The sequence below is a fragment of the Spea bombifrons genome, chromosome 11, assembly GCF_027358695.1.
Source record: "Spea bombifrons isolate aSpeBom1 chromosome 11, aSpeBom1.2.pri, whole genome shotgun sequence".
Lineage (NCBI taxonomy): Eukaryota > Metazoa > Chordata > Amphibia > Anura > Pelobatidae > Spea > Spea bombifrons.
This window is the reverse complement of record NC_071097.1, coordinates 31,704,952-31,719,497: the sequence shown is the minus strand read 5'-3', so window position 1 is coordinate 31,719,497 and position 14,546 is coordinate 31,704,952. Positions and strand designations below refer to the sequence as shown.

Genomic DNA, 14,546 nt, shown 5'->3' with positions numbered 1-14,546 from the left:
TATATATATATAGAAACACTAGATACCCAGAGCTAATATAGATACCTGCTGTATATAGATTTTTGGGGATTTGTTTTAGAATTTTGGTGTCCCCATTATCAGAATTTTCTTATTTCTCAGACAGTTGTTGTGGAACTTCTGCAAGCCAACCTCATCCCAAGTCACCGTCATGATCTTGGGTAAAAGGTGGAAATGCTGTCTTTGCTGTTCCTACTACACAACTGTGGTTTCTTCTTGCTTTTACATGGTTTTGCAGATTTTTTTTAAAAAATCCTTGGGAAATTTATGGTGAGATGACGGGCCTTATTTAATAAAAAATCGGTAACAAAATTTGATGCGATAACTGTCATAACATTTTTTATTATCTGAGAAATATTTCACACTTAAAACTTTGCCCCAGAATAGCTCTTTGTAAACATGGTCTATGTTTTACAAAAGATGGTTTACAAAAGATGCAGAAGGGGAAAAAAAACAGCATGAAGGAGAAACCATAAATTTAAATAGGCTTCTACGAGAATTGGGAGATCCTAAATTCTAGCTTAGCGTATGTTAGGTAGAACCAAATAAATATATATATATATATATATTTAAAATATGGCATGTTAGTCAGTATATAGAGTTCACTTATTCTACATCATCACATGTATGGTGGTCTAGAGAGATCACCCAATCTAGATCATCGCATGTGACATAGTACAGAGAGACCAGCTGTTCTAGACCAAATGTCTAGAGCATGGTGCAGAGATCACCCAGCCTAGATTGGTTGACGTTAGAGGACACAAAAACAAAATTACCCATCCCAAATCGGAGTGTTCTACGCAGCGGAACCAAAACATTCCGGAATAAAAATATCTTCTTAACTTACATGGCCGACCTGGTCCACGAACGTTATCATCTTTTCCATCATTTCCGCTATCAGAATGACATCCATCTTATCTGTAAAGTCAGACGCTCCTCCGGTGTAGCCCAATAATTGTTGCGCATAATCAAGGACGTTGGTGCCATTAACCGGCATCTGTAAAAAACACGATTGCAATTCACATATTGGACTACTGGTCATAAACATAAAGATATCGGATACCGTTACCTAAGAAACTCTTACGTTACTGAGATAAACGTTCTTAGCGTTAAGGCAGTATGAAAGATAAGGTGATGCTGCGTTCTATGAGCGTGTTGGACCACCGACAGTGGGACTCTATCTTCTCTGTGACCGAGCTTAATTTTGAGTGCTTGGGGTGCAGCCTTCGAGTTGAGAGCCCTGAATTTGGGACGCAAAACTAAATCAGGAACCTTATATTAAAGATTTAGCGTTACTTTAATGTTAAGGGCTGGATTTCATGAAATTAAGCCACCTATAGTTCCTGGAATCAGGGTTGCTGCTGAGATGATAGCTATTAAATGATAGCATCAACCATGTTTCCCCATCTCTCACCCTATCCTGCATCCTCCCCGTCCGTGTCAATTGTATTCACTTTTTATTTGTCATTATCTATCTCCAAAGCACTCAAAATCAACCCGGCCGGATCATTCTCACTAAATTGAGGAGGCAGACGCCTGCTTTCGCAAGGTTTAATCGTCTTTATTTACGTGATAGGCGGATGCACATAGATAGAGACTCCCAGCAGAAGTGGTAGAGGCTAACACGATGAGGAGATTTAAATGTTTTTGGATAGACATATGGCTACTGAATCTAAGACAAGACCAAGGATGGAGTGTTTACATCAGGAAAACGGGCGGACGATATGGGCCAAATGGCTCTCTTCTGCTCTTAATTTCTATGTTTTCAAACCCTAATTGAATGATTAAACTGTCAGAGGCTTTAGGGGCTAGAGTTGGGGACGTTCCCAATAGAAGCTACTGACACTTCTCCCTGATATCAGACGGTATCTGGGTCTTTTCTCTATCAGAATGAACTTGTAGGCTACGCCACCTGGAGCCATACTTGCGGGATGTGTCCAGGACTACCCGCTGACATCAGTGGGTGGTCCCGCTGATGTCATGGGCGGTTTTATTGATGTTGGTGGGTGTTCCTGCTGATGTCGCCGGACACCCCCATTTAAAGGGATAATGAGCAAGGAGTGGGGTCTGATAGGACTCTGATGATTTGGGTGTCAGCCCTGAGAAGAGGCGAGTCTTCGGGCGAAACCCAAAGAGCTCCCAGGCATGCGTATGTGAGCATTAAAATGTTGCATGCGGCTGGGTATTTCCAGTCATCGGCCGCATTTATGTCATCAACACTTTTTCTGTCTTAAGATACCAAGGCTGCCCCATCGTCGCCAGTCCAGCCCACGTCATAGAATTCAATATTAGAACAATCGGGGCCTCCTCCACCTTTTCACTAATAAACTCCGGTATGTAGGCACCCCAGTCGGAGGCATTCATTTCCGACATCCCGGGGGGGGGACATCTAAGTGATTGACATTCCAACACAGTATCCAAAAACCACGTGTGAGAGGTCAGAGAGACAAGAATTGCTTTCGTAACCAAAACGCTATAAGTGTTTTCACTTGTACAGGATCATATTTCTTCAAACTCATATTAAACCCGTTTAGAACGGTCACAGAAAATAGAACGAGATGGAATCTGCTGTAATACATCGGAATACGGTTTCAATAATAATTCACGACCGTGGCTTCTAACATTGCCAGAACTACAGAATTATACGACTCCAAACTCAAACTGATGTTGCAAGTTCAGCTTTTTATTTTTAGGCCTCAACAAATAGATTTCTAAGAACGTTAAGTAAGATGATATTATCATAGTGTGAAATTGTATTCGGCACAAGAGAGATTCATTAGAATAACGCTGACAAAGTCTTTTTTTTTTAAAGAATTCTTTGAAATTCTGTCTGTTTTTAAAAGAAATGTAAGCGCGATTCGCATTTTCACATCCCCAGATGTGGCTTCCTTTGCACATACCAAGTCCTATAATAATAATCTATATGTATGAAAATAATCTGGAGTCGCCAAACACACTCATTCAGGGGAAAATAATCATTAACATATGTTTTATGAAAAAAGACCGTAGACATTTACCAGACTAAATGCATGGAGAAGTCTGGTGACTTCGTGAGAAAAGGGGCAGTTGGAATAATCTTCTTCTGCCCACTGTCCAGTGCGGGCACACTTACGCCATGCTCTCTGCTCCGTTCTCTGTCCGGAGTATAACATTGAGCTGAATGGGAACCCGTCGCACGGGTGGAAAGCGGTGATTCCACCCAACGTTTTAGGCCACCTAAAAAAGAATTTAAGAAATGATGTTAAAATATATATTAATGAGATTTTCTCATTTGTTTTGTCCGGTTCTTGGAAAATGGGTATGCCCGAAGGGCTACTCTGTGTCTTCTTATGGCGACTCTTAAGAAAGCTAGTCTTGGGTCAAGCGCCTGACTTGGACCAGGTTTGGCATGCCCCATTTTTTTGCTTCCTTGTCCCTGTTTGGTTAACTTAAATGGCTGTTGACGCTTGACATATGGTAGGAACACCAAATGCAGGGCTGGGCATATACGGTCACTGGAAGCCCATGTGATAAGCCTTGGGGTATATTTCTCCCTTGGTGGCTGGGTTCAGGTCCATCCATGCCACTGGCACTCTAATATGTTTGAGAGAGAGTTTCATCTCATTTTCCCTGAACCTCCTAATAGATTGGAAGCTCCCCAAACCAGTGTCCTCACTGCATTCACCTGAAAGGGCAGACTTCCATCTATTAACCCTTTCATGCTGGGAATAGAGAGTGCTCCAACCTGCTACTGACATAGAAAGCCTCTCTAACTTTGCCGCAACAGTTTTGATGGTATTGTTCATTTTCATTGTCCACCTATAGTAATACAGGCACCTGCTATCCCCCTATAGCTAATGTACATTAAGTGGGAAGTAAAGAATAATCCTGAAAATCAAGAAACAATAGATACGCCTGGCAGGCTTAGCACAGATCCACATTGCACAAATTTTATTCTGTGTATAACCAAGAAGTTCACTTGAAATTTTCTCCCGAATTTAACCCCTTAAGGACAGTGGGCGGTCCCTCAACCCATTAATAACAATGCATTTTGAGCCCATACATGTACGGGCTTTGTCATTAAGGGGTTAAACAGAGGAGAGTCGATAGTCAACGGTCGACACATTAGCTCATTAATATCGCTACGCACTGCGGCTAGAAAATCATTAAAAGAAAGAGAAAATAAGCTGTTAGTTGGTGTGAGACTTGATTTTATGGTGTAAGCGACATAGTAAAGTAGTAAAAAATACACCAATAACAGCTCATGGATGACTACGTAGTTTCCTCTGTATATTCTGTATTTTTTACAATAAAAACACTTCATTGCTGCTATAGGAGATCTCTGGTCTACGAACACCTTCATTCTTTACCAAACAGGTGAATAAAGGTTAACAGAACTGTCGTATTACCATTTCCTCCGGAAGTTTAATCAGTGCTTGCGTTTGTGTCACAGGACAAGCTTTCCCTCAAAAAAAATACGTTAGTTACATTTAACACAAATGCTGCATTTTTTTCTGCAAGTTTCTAAAAATTCATGAGTAGGTGGGACAGCAGCTTTAAAGAGAGAGAGTTTAGTGTCCCGACAGCCTCATTAATAGAGAATCCACATTGAAAAACATTCCTATTTTAGGGAGGATTCTTCCTGACACTAAAAACAATGTGGAATAAAATGCGTACGATAGCTGGAGTGCCCCTTTAAGCATTCTTTATATGTAGAAATCTTTGCTCTGAATGGGGAAATAAATACAAATAAAGAGCAGCCAATAGAAAATGCTCAAAATCTGACAAATGTTTATATAAAAAAAAGCTCAAAATACAGAATTAAGCGTTTACCTGTACTCCCCTCTGTTGTTTATAACTCTTTCCGCGGGGCAGTATCTTGCGCTGGTTTCCAGAACTACAATCTCTATTTTTTTAGTAATACTTCCGTAGGTTGTATTCACGTGACATTCCCAGTCTCCCGACGCCTCGATGTCAACGCTGGACAGGATGAGATCCCTGCAAAATAATTTCAGATTGTATGATCTAAATGCACATCATAACATTGTTGTAAGAAAATATGAAGATGATGTTGTGAAAAAGTCTGATTTTCCATTTATTTCAACTAGACGGCACACATTTTCTTGTGATGTCATAGATACAGTGCGCTCCACTCATATGGGCACCCTTGGCAAATATGAGCAAAGCAGGCTGTGGAAATGCCCTTTATTGTTTAACCCTTTGATGGTTTCTTCAAAAAATGGATAACAAACAGTTGTAAACACAAGTTTATCCAAAAAAATGATTAAATATATGTTTGGCACAATTATTGGCACCCGTTCAGTCAATACTTTGTGCTACCTCCCTTTGCCAAGATAATCTTCTCCTATAATGCCTGAAAGAAGATGACCCATTTTCAACAATATCAATTAACCCCTTAAGGACAATGGAAAACAATGCATTTTGAGCCTGTACATGTACGGGCTTTGCCATTAAGGGGTTAATACCGTACAAATCTATAATGTAGGGGTGCGCATGGTGAATTCTCAAGGGAGCTATATTTTGGGTGTCCCATCTTGAAATCAATCACCTCAATCAAAAGTTCATTGAAAAGTTCACTTGTTTTCACCAAAGGACCCAAAATTCCGCCCTGTTTGTAGCCCCCCCCAGGACTCACATTTCCCATTTTAAAAAAATGAAGGCAATTGAGATTTTATATCTTGCTTAAGCAATGAAATCTCTATTTTTATAGAAGAATTGCAGGTAAACCGAAAAAAACGGAGTCCTATTTACTCTATTTTTGTATTACTCTGTATTTTATATTTGTTTTATTCATTCTACGCGTCCGCCGCTGCTTCCTGTTAAACATATTTATTACTGTGTTACTAACGGCCAATATTTCGCTAGATATGAAATATGTTAATGCGTCCCCGTGTAGATGCGTTTTGCCGTTGAACTGATGGTTTTGCAGAGGGGGAAAAAAAAACATAATTCAGCTATATAAAAATTAGAAACTGTTATTATTGGCACCAAGCGATAAATACAAGCCTTTCACAGAACATGAAACACCTTCTTAAGTATCCTTAAGAAATATCCGCCTGCCAAAGAAAATGGAACTGGATGGATTATAGTCTTCGATAATTAGCAGAAAATAAGGTTTCCGTTATATTATACTATATCTCATATCTTTCATTTTTAAGACAAAAACATCAGTATTGTACTCGTAACCTCTACACGGACGAGAAAATATGTTACTTTCTCACCGGCAGCCCGAATAGATAAATTAAAATTTAATATGTCGTCCAAATGAATTCACCCAATCGGCATATCCATATAAACAAATGTTTTATTCAAGGGTTAAAGCGCGTTCTTCTTCCTCCCGGTATAATAACTCATTAGTTTCTCCGGACTCTTGCCGTATCATGCCAGCCTGCTAGACTCCATTATACCACAGCTTCCGCTTATTATATTATTAACTCCTAGATCGCAAGAGTATATTTTCCCTGTGACTTGCCGAAGACACAAACAGATGTGCCGCGCATGTGTTCTCCAGCCTCCTGCCAATGAAAAGGCAAGTGCCTTGTCGGTTTACCAGCATATTAAATACTCTATAGGCATGAAATCTTGAAGAAATTGTAAGAAACTTAAGTGGTTCTCCTGGTCTTTGTTAAAAAAAGTTATTTCGGACACTAAAGGGTTAATCCTACTCATGCTAATTCGGGAAAAGCAAATATTTTATAACGTCAACCGATAATCGTGGCCGCAGCCAAAGCTTTACTAAGCATGGGAGGCCCGTAGTGGATATCTGCATATCCACCTTTGCATATGAGGCCGTCTGCTGACATCACATTAGGAGGTGGGAACAAGAACTCTAAAACTACCCAGAGCCCACGATATACTGATATTTCATGTTCGTACGGCATAGTTAATTTATTTTAGAGCACTAAGAAATACGGTAATTCTTTAACGTGGTCAGCGTGTCCTTCAAAAGCAATTATGTTACATTATTTCAAGCTTCTGGGACTATGAATATTCGCAAGCGATGTACAGAGCGTTGTGGTTTCTTCTCCGGAGATGCGTTGCCTAGGCTTGTTTCATAAAACGTTTAATCTGTAAACGCATTGTTACGTAAACTAAATGTTCATGTTGTTAAATGTAACAAGAACGTAGATTATAAAATGAAATGTCTCTAGAACAGAGTCATTGAGAAAGAGAACTCGTGATGAGTTTTACTTTGAATGTATTGTTTAAAACTTGAGTTTAGTTTTGGGTTTTTTTAACCATTATTCTGGAGTGAGTGACATCACAATGACTTCACAGATATCTCTTCTAGAGAACGCTTAGCTCTGGGCGATATGGATCACTAATGGTACACAAAAGAAAATGTTTACATGCCGAGAATTTAAGGCATGAGTATATTTAATGACAGAATATGTACGTTCAATGAAACTCTCCTTTGTTATTTTTGATTTTCTTTGAAATCAATTTTATTTAAAAAAAAAAATGTAAACAATTTGTAAAGTGATAGCCAGGCCCATTTCTGTTTTTATCCAGAGATCTGTGATTTTGCTTCCTTTTTTTATCCAAACAAGTGTTTTTTAGCATGCTCAGAAGGGAGAGATACCAAGGGGTTCTGCAGTGTGTTTCACAAGTATAATTGTTACACAACCCTCGTTATTACACAGAATTTGACAGCAGATTAAAAAAAACCATGCTTTTCCTGCCCAAAAGACTCAGAGCGTAATCAGTCGCTGGTCTCCTCTTAGATTCAGGAGCCGTGTTTAAATTCCCTCACTCTATTAACCTCTACCACTTTTGCTCAGAGGCTGTTCCACTTATCTATCACACTTTCAGTAAAGTAAAAAGTCATATAAGCAGGGATAAATACATCGATAAATACAGAAAAAGAAAATTACTTTTTTTTTATTGAACTGCCCCACTCTAAAATGTATTTGCTCAGCCCAAATCTTTGTTCGGTATCCCCTTAAGGATGCATCTGGATACTTGACATTTGCTTTGGTTACAATTGGACAGACCAGTGAAAAGTTCCACAGTGACCTGGTCAGCGTATCACAGTTTGTTTTAATTTGTCCTACAGAAAAATAAATACAAAGTAAAATAACGGGAACTGGGTGGGATCGGCTCGCAGGATTCTTGCGGCATCGTTCTACCTTCTCTTCTTTGTCCAAAAATGTTGTTTTGAAACAAAATTGAATAAGACGCGGTCAGGAAAGTCGGAGTGATTTTAAAACAATAATCTTTTAAAGTCACGTTTTCAAAGCTGCTTTTTTAAGATCACGCGGTTTCCTTTAACTCGGAGAACCAATGAACACACTTTAGATTTTAGATATCAGCTAGAAAAAAATAAACTCACTTTGCGCTTAGTGCTTTCAAATCCTTGTGTGTGAATTGTCTTGTCACTGGTAAGCTTTATGTTGTGCCTGCGTATGCAGAGGGGTATCTTATCAAAAATCCTGCCCTAGGACTGACCCAGGGCAGCACTCCGATCACCACTTACCTCTTCTATACTGAATGTTGAGATATGACATCATATCCCAGTGTGCTGCGTTTTAAGGACATGCGCTATAGGGGCTGCGTCGGCTGGGCACGGGGCTCCATAGTGTATATGGGCCACCAACAAGGGAGATGTCTGATCTCCCCAAGCAACCCATGGAGCTGCGGCGCACCAGAGAGTCATATTGTCCAATATGGTGATCCGCCTTTGGTTATGTGGCCAGGGCCGGTGCCACCTATAGGCCAGGTTTGCGCAGATGGCTCAGGGGCAACTCCTCTGCGTTGGGCTGTTCCGCCGCTACCGGAGGAGCAGGGCCGGTTGGGGATGGAGTTGGGCAGCTCAGACTATTTTAAGGCTCCATTTCTCATTTGACATAAAGAGTCCAAACTACTGACCTGCATCAAACCCTGGAAACAGTACACACCATGGCTATAAACTAAACCTTTAGAACACCTTTTTTACCGTATTGAAAAGGTCAACGCAGTGAAAACAAATGGGTGTTTGAAACAAACTCTGCTATTCTTTACCGTGTAATTAAGCAGCAGTCATGTATGATACTCTCTTCTACAAATATCCCACGTTCCTCATCGGTTTCCAGGCGTTTTCCGTCATGAACCCAGTAAATAGTGGTGGCTTCAGACATGTAGGTGGCGGTACAATGGAACGGAAGGCGATCTCCGCGGAATACGATCTGCGTCTGGGATGGTATTATGTGAAAGAGAGGGATTTCTGGTGGGCCATCTGTATTTTGGGAGTAAAAATAATACATTTTTACTGCATGTGAACAGATGCCGACAGACACCAAAATAAAACAAATCATACGGTGCATACTTTCAAATTGTCATTAACGTTCAGAATGAAAGAAGGCTTTCTAGTGTGGGAAACAGCTTCATACTCTTCATTTCACTTTTTTTTTCTCTGTTGACCTCATGAACTCTTAAAAGTATGTATTTTTATTATTATTATTTTTTGTATTTGGCTAAACCTGAAGTATATTCGCTTTATGAAGCTATTTTTTATATGAGACTTTGCTAATCCCTAATGGTTGATGTCATAAACAAGGCATGAGGAAAGTGTTCATACACGGCTTCGGAACATCTGTTTTTTATTCACGTAATGTTTTATATATGATTTGTAACTTTAATCCAAAACCATCTCCTTGTGATAATCTCCTGACTCCCATGGTTAACAGCATGTTATTCTGGGCATTAAATTCTCGTCAGCATGCAGGGAAAAGAATACTTTACCTTCAACACAGAAAAATTCTGACTACCAACCAGTACAAACACAACTGCCTTTTTCTGTGGACTTCAATAAAACAACATGCCAATGAGATTTAGGCCACTACATAAGTTATGGAGGGTAAAGGTGATGGAAACCTGCTTAAATTTAAGGGTAGTAGAAGAATTATTAAACACTCATCTACAGACACCAGACAAGCCAGAAGGCTTGTTTTTCCCTCAGAAATCTCATGGTGCTGCCACAGCCACAAGGGATTCTGGGTAGGCCCATGCAAATAAGGTCAACAATTATCACCTTTGCCTCTATATCCACTTTATACATGGACCCCTTGGAAGTAATTGCCCGCTGTACAGAACAACCTTTACACAAAACTCAGGAAGCAGCACCATAACCACTCATCAGACCCATCTACATGAGTTTGTGATACCGGCTTAATACTTGAGGCTTGGGGTAGCCATGAAATACCATTACATAAGTTATGGTGAGTAAAGGTGATGGGAAAACCCTTTCGCTAAATTTAAGGGGTAGTAGAAGTATTATTAAACATCCACCTACAGACACCAGACAAGCCAGAAGGGTTGTTTTTCCCTCAGAAATCTCATGGTGCTGCGACAACCACAAGGGATTCTGGGTAGGCACATGCAAATAAGGTTAACAATTCCTGGCCTAATTAGGGTATCAGGTTTATGCCCCAGCATGTGTCCCCCTTTATCTACAATAAAAGAAAGATATAATGGAACTACAGATTCTAAAGCAAATACTTTTGAGTAGGACCCATACAAACGTTTTACAACCAATAAGAAAAGAGCATTGAGATGCGAAGATCAAGAGATTGACATGAGGGCAGCAAGGCTCTATAGATAACTAAATAGAGAAGAAGATATGAGTATGAGATACAAATGTATCAAGAGCATTGATTGAAAATAGTGCCGGAAGAGAAAAAAGAAAAGGAGAGGATAAAATAAATGATAATGATGGTTAGTAACGGACATGTAGAACTTATTGGCATGCACTTCAAACCAATAAAGTTTGGAGATTTTTGAATTTCTGAGTAGATGTTAATTTTCCCTAAATATTCAGACCACACAAATGGCATTGCGATTGTAAGCTGTAAACAAGAGCCAACTAAACAAAAACAATTAGTAACTTGCAGATTTGCAGCACAGGATGCGTCATTTCCATTTAGGTCGCATTTCAGGCATTGAGTAATGCCATTTAAAAATACAGGAAGCCATTAGCAACAATTATAATCCATAATATTCTGCCAGTTTCCCCTTCTGGCGCATTATTGTCTTAATTATGAGTCACTATAAAAACTCTATATGAGGTAACATTTAAGTGGTGTAAGCTTGTGCACAAATCATCGTATTCCTTCAGGCGCTGTTTACAAAATGAACTGAATAATATAACAACAAAATATATTACTGCGCTGACATTTTTTTGAAAGGTACATTTGTGTAAATGCGCTGTTGAATTTGGCTGGTTGGGATATTGTTTTGTGGGTCAACATATTCAGTAACAAAGTGTAAAGTTGATCGAATGAAGAAGAAAAAAATCAGGAGGTCAATAACAAGCAGGGCCTTCTTTAACGCAGGGCAAAATAGAGTGCCAGGGGTGGCCTTTGGGGTTTGCGACCTGTGATCTATGCCTGTAATTTAGGGCTTTCATGCATTATGTATTTGATCTATACCTTCAGTGCTGAGGTTGCTAGGTTTTCGGTTGATCTATACCTGCAAGGCTGGGTTTGTGTGTTATTTAGTTGCTCTGTACCTGCAAACACAGGGTTTCTATGTCTTGTTCAGTTGATCTATACCTGCAAAGCTGTGTTTTCATGTTCTTTATTTGATCTGTATTTGAATTACATGAGCTAGACTGTGGTACAGTGAACAGGGTGGGGGGCAAAGGGACTCTATGGGTGATGAGGGGGGATGGGGCACCATGGTGGTGCTTGCCCAGGGTCCAATCAATATTAACGACAGCCCTGAGAACAAGCCAGGTCAAAACCAGCCAAAACCATCAGTCCAATCCAAAACACCAGGCCAAGGGAAAAACCAGAACAAAATCAGGAAATAGGTCTGCCAAGAGTCAGACCCCAAGACAAACGATAATCCAGGAGCGGAAAATAACGCTAGGAGCCAGGTCAGATCCAGATATCATCAAAATCCAAGCAAACAATCCAGAGGCATAGTTCAAGAGCCAGAAACCGAACAAATCCCGGTCACACTGGGTAACTGGAATCGAGAGCAGAACCTCTCAGATTATCCAGCAGCACAGAACACCAGAATACCTGTTTGGTCCACTGAATGGGTTTAAAGACCTGTGGAGCACTTAATTGTTTGATTGGCCACAGGTGAGACGTGACCAATGCCAAGAAGAAACAGAGAACCCAGAGACCATATAGCTTTCTGGGCGAGACGTCAGTGCAAGATCTTATAAGCACAAGGTTGATGGTTCAAGTCAAATGTCCACCCCTTATGTGTGAAATAAGTAAATACGCAGCAGCCAGCAGGATACAATCATCCTCATCATCCTCATCCATTCCACAGCTTGTGAGAAAATAGCAAGAACATTTTAGAGGGGTCCAGACATGAGACTCAATAAATGCAATCATCTACCACATCTGCTGGAAGGCCATTCTACTTATGCATCAAACTCTTAAATATATGTATTTGGTAGAAAATGCACTTTCTGAGGGTATTCTAGTATTCTAGAGTCCATGTTTGTTTTCTCTAGAGAATTGTCGCGGCTCTCATTTCAGAAAACATTAGATGAGACCCCAGATGAGATTAGATTAGATGTTTTTTTTTATTTTTTAAGGAAGAGCAAAAGTGCTTAGTTATGACCAACTACAATTTTAACTAAACTAAAAAGTTACCTAAAATGCATGAAAAAGTATTTAAAACAAAGAAAAAAAACATAACAATTATTTTGCAGCTGATCAGTTAAGAATAAACAAAATTAAGAAATTAAAAAATACCACAGACTGATTTATTTTGTTGGTAAAATTTCCTAAATTATCTAATGCTTTAATTTATGTTGATTCTTTTTTTTGTGCTGATTATAGTATAAATTATTAAGTCCGACCGCGACTTAATAATTCCGATGGAACCAATTCAAATTCTCAAGGAGAAAAATGGAACCTGAAATCGTGCTGTTTCTGCCAAAGAACAATTGTTAAAAGCCGATTGACACGGACTGGCATTTTCATGAGATCTATGAAGCCTTTTGTACGTGGCTATGGAATACGGAGGAGCTATATAAATCAATAAATATTTTTTTTTGTGCCTTTGCATAGATATTGTAACTTCATGGATGCTAGGTTTATACAGATCCTTGATAAAAAAAAAAAATAATAATAATAATAATCATAATACATTTTTAAAAAAATAATGAAATTGTTACATTCTTTTATATTTAAAAAAAAAAAAAAAAAGCAAAAGATGAAATAAGGAAATATATTTCCCAAAATATATATCATAGTAACAATTGCAGGAAATAAATTGAGTACCATAGCTTATGCCGTATGTGAGGTTATAAAGGGCAAATATTTTGTTTTGGTGCATGTGGCTTCCTAGGAATTCGACTACGTGCTATTTTTAAAACCTAGATTTTTAACCCTTTGAGTGAACGGAGGTAGTGTCGTTTGAAACCTGCCAGCCCGGCCCGTCACATGTGATGCACTAGTTACAATTATTACCGCATACGCTTTTCATTTTATAATATTGTTTATAACATTGTTTTAATGTCATCTCATTATTTTGTTAATTTCTGGAAATGAATGTTACAAAGTGAACTCCAGATTTTTAAAAAGCCATGGCTCGCCTTTTACGCTATTTTCTTTTTTCTTAAAGGTTTAGAAAATAATAGATTTTTACCTATGTTCTCTGATTTTTATCACCAGGTATGCGTATGTTATAATGTTCCTGGCACCATATGCAAATACACTAAGCTAAAGAATGGTTGATTTGCATATGGGGCTGCAAAATCTCTGAAAAGGGCTGCCAAACTTAAAGTATGTTTTATAACAGGGGTGAGGGTAAGATAGAAGGGGAGCATCCAAGGGAAGAACTGAACAAGGACCTGCGCCAGAAAAAAGAGTTTTGGATTGGAGTGATGAATTCAGAATGCTGCCTCACCCAACCTTCCAGTCTTTAATGAAAGGAGGTGCCTTCAAGAACTAATGGAAGGTCCTTCACTTATCAACCACAAGGGAAACAGTCAAAAGGGTAAAGAGGTTGTTACCTACACAGCTAATAAACCAGTTGCCCATCAACAGTCATCGTAGCATTCCTTTACCTTACAACCTGCGATGTGATGAGTAGTTGGACCATGCAGCTGACTTTCCCTTCCCAATCAGTGCAGACCCATGTGTGCCACATGCCACTGGCATTCATGACCCCAGAATGTTTCCGCTGTAAAGACGTACCGCCACATCTTGAAGAAGGTCGCCTGTATTTACTCTGTATAAAAATCTCCTATAAAGCTGTCCAAACCACAAAGGATAGTTTATGGCGTCAGCTAATCTTCGGGGTTGTTGAGTTGCAATACTATCACATGTGTGTATGTAATCGTTATACAACAGGGCATGGTAGTTTATCTTTTTTTGGGTTGTGTTCTGTTTACATCAAATGTTTATTTGTAGCAACATCAACTTCCTCGACTGCAGCCGAGCTCTCGCATTATGACTTCATTACGAAGAGGTCAGTGAGTCAGAAGCCTCTCGTTTACGGGAAGTAGAGATTTAGGTGATCGTACCCAGGCGTCTTGTTGTTTACAGCAATGAACAACAATTTAGGATGTGATTCGACCTAAG

The 14,546-nt window shown here is 39.3% G+C and overlaps 1 protein-coding gene across 2 annotated transcripts in view; it reads right to left on the bottom strand.

The window, feature by feature from the left end:
- Positions 1–14,546, bottom strand: part of ADGRA1 (adhesion G protein-coupled receptor A1) — a 162,817-nt gene that overhangs the window by 113,399 nt on the left and 34,872 nt on the right. The window contains exons 7-10 of one of the 2 annotated variants that reach the window (XM_053449886.1): positions 9,019–9,232; positions 4,831–4,995; positions 3,036–3,234; positions 866–1,015 (exon numbers count right to left, since the gene is read on the bottom strand). In XM_053449886.1, coding sequence (XP_053305861.1) covers positions 866–1,015; positions 3,036–3,234; positions 4,831–4,995; positions 9,019–9,232 — 728 coding nt within the window. Of the gene's footprint in view, positions 1–865; positions 1,016–3,035; positions 3,235–4,830; positions 4,996–9,018; positions 9,233–14,546 lie in introns of those variants that run through there. The other variant, XM_053449887.1, reaches the window with a different exon arrangement.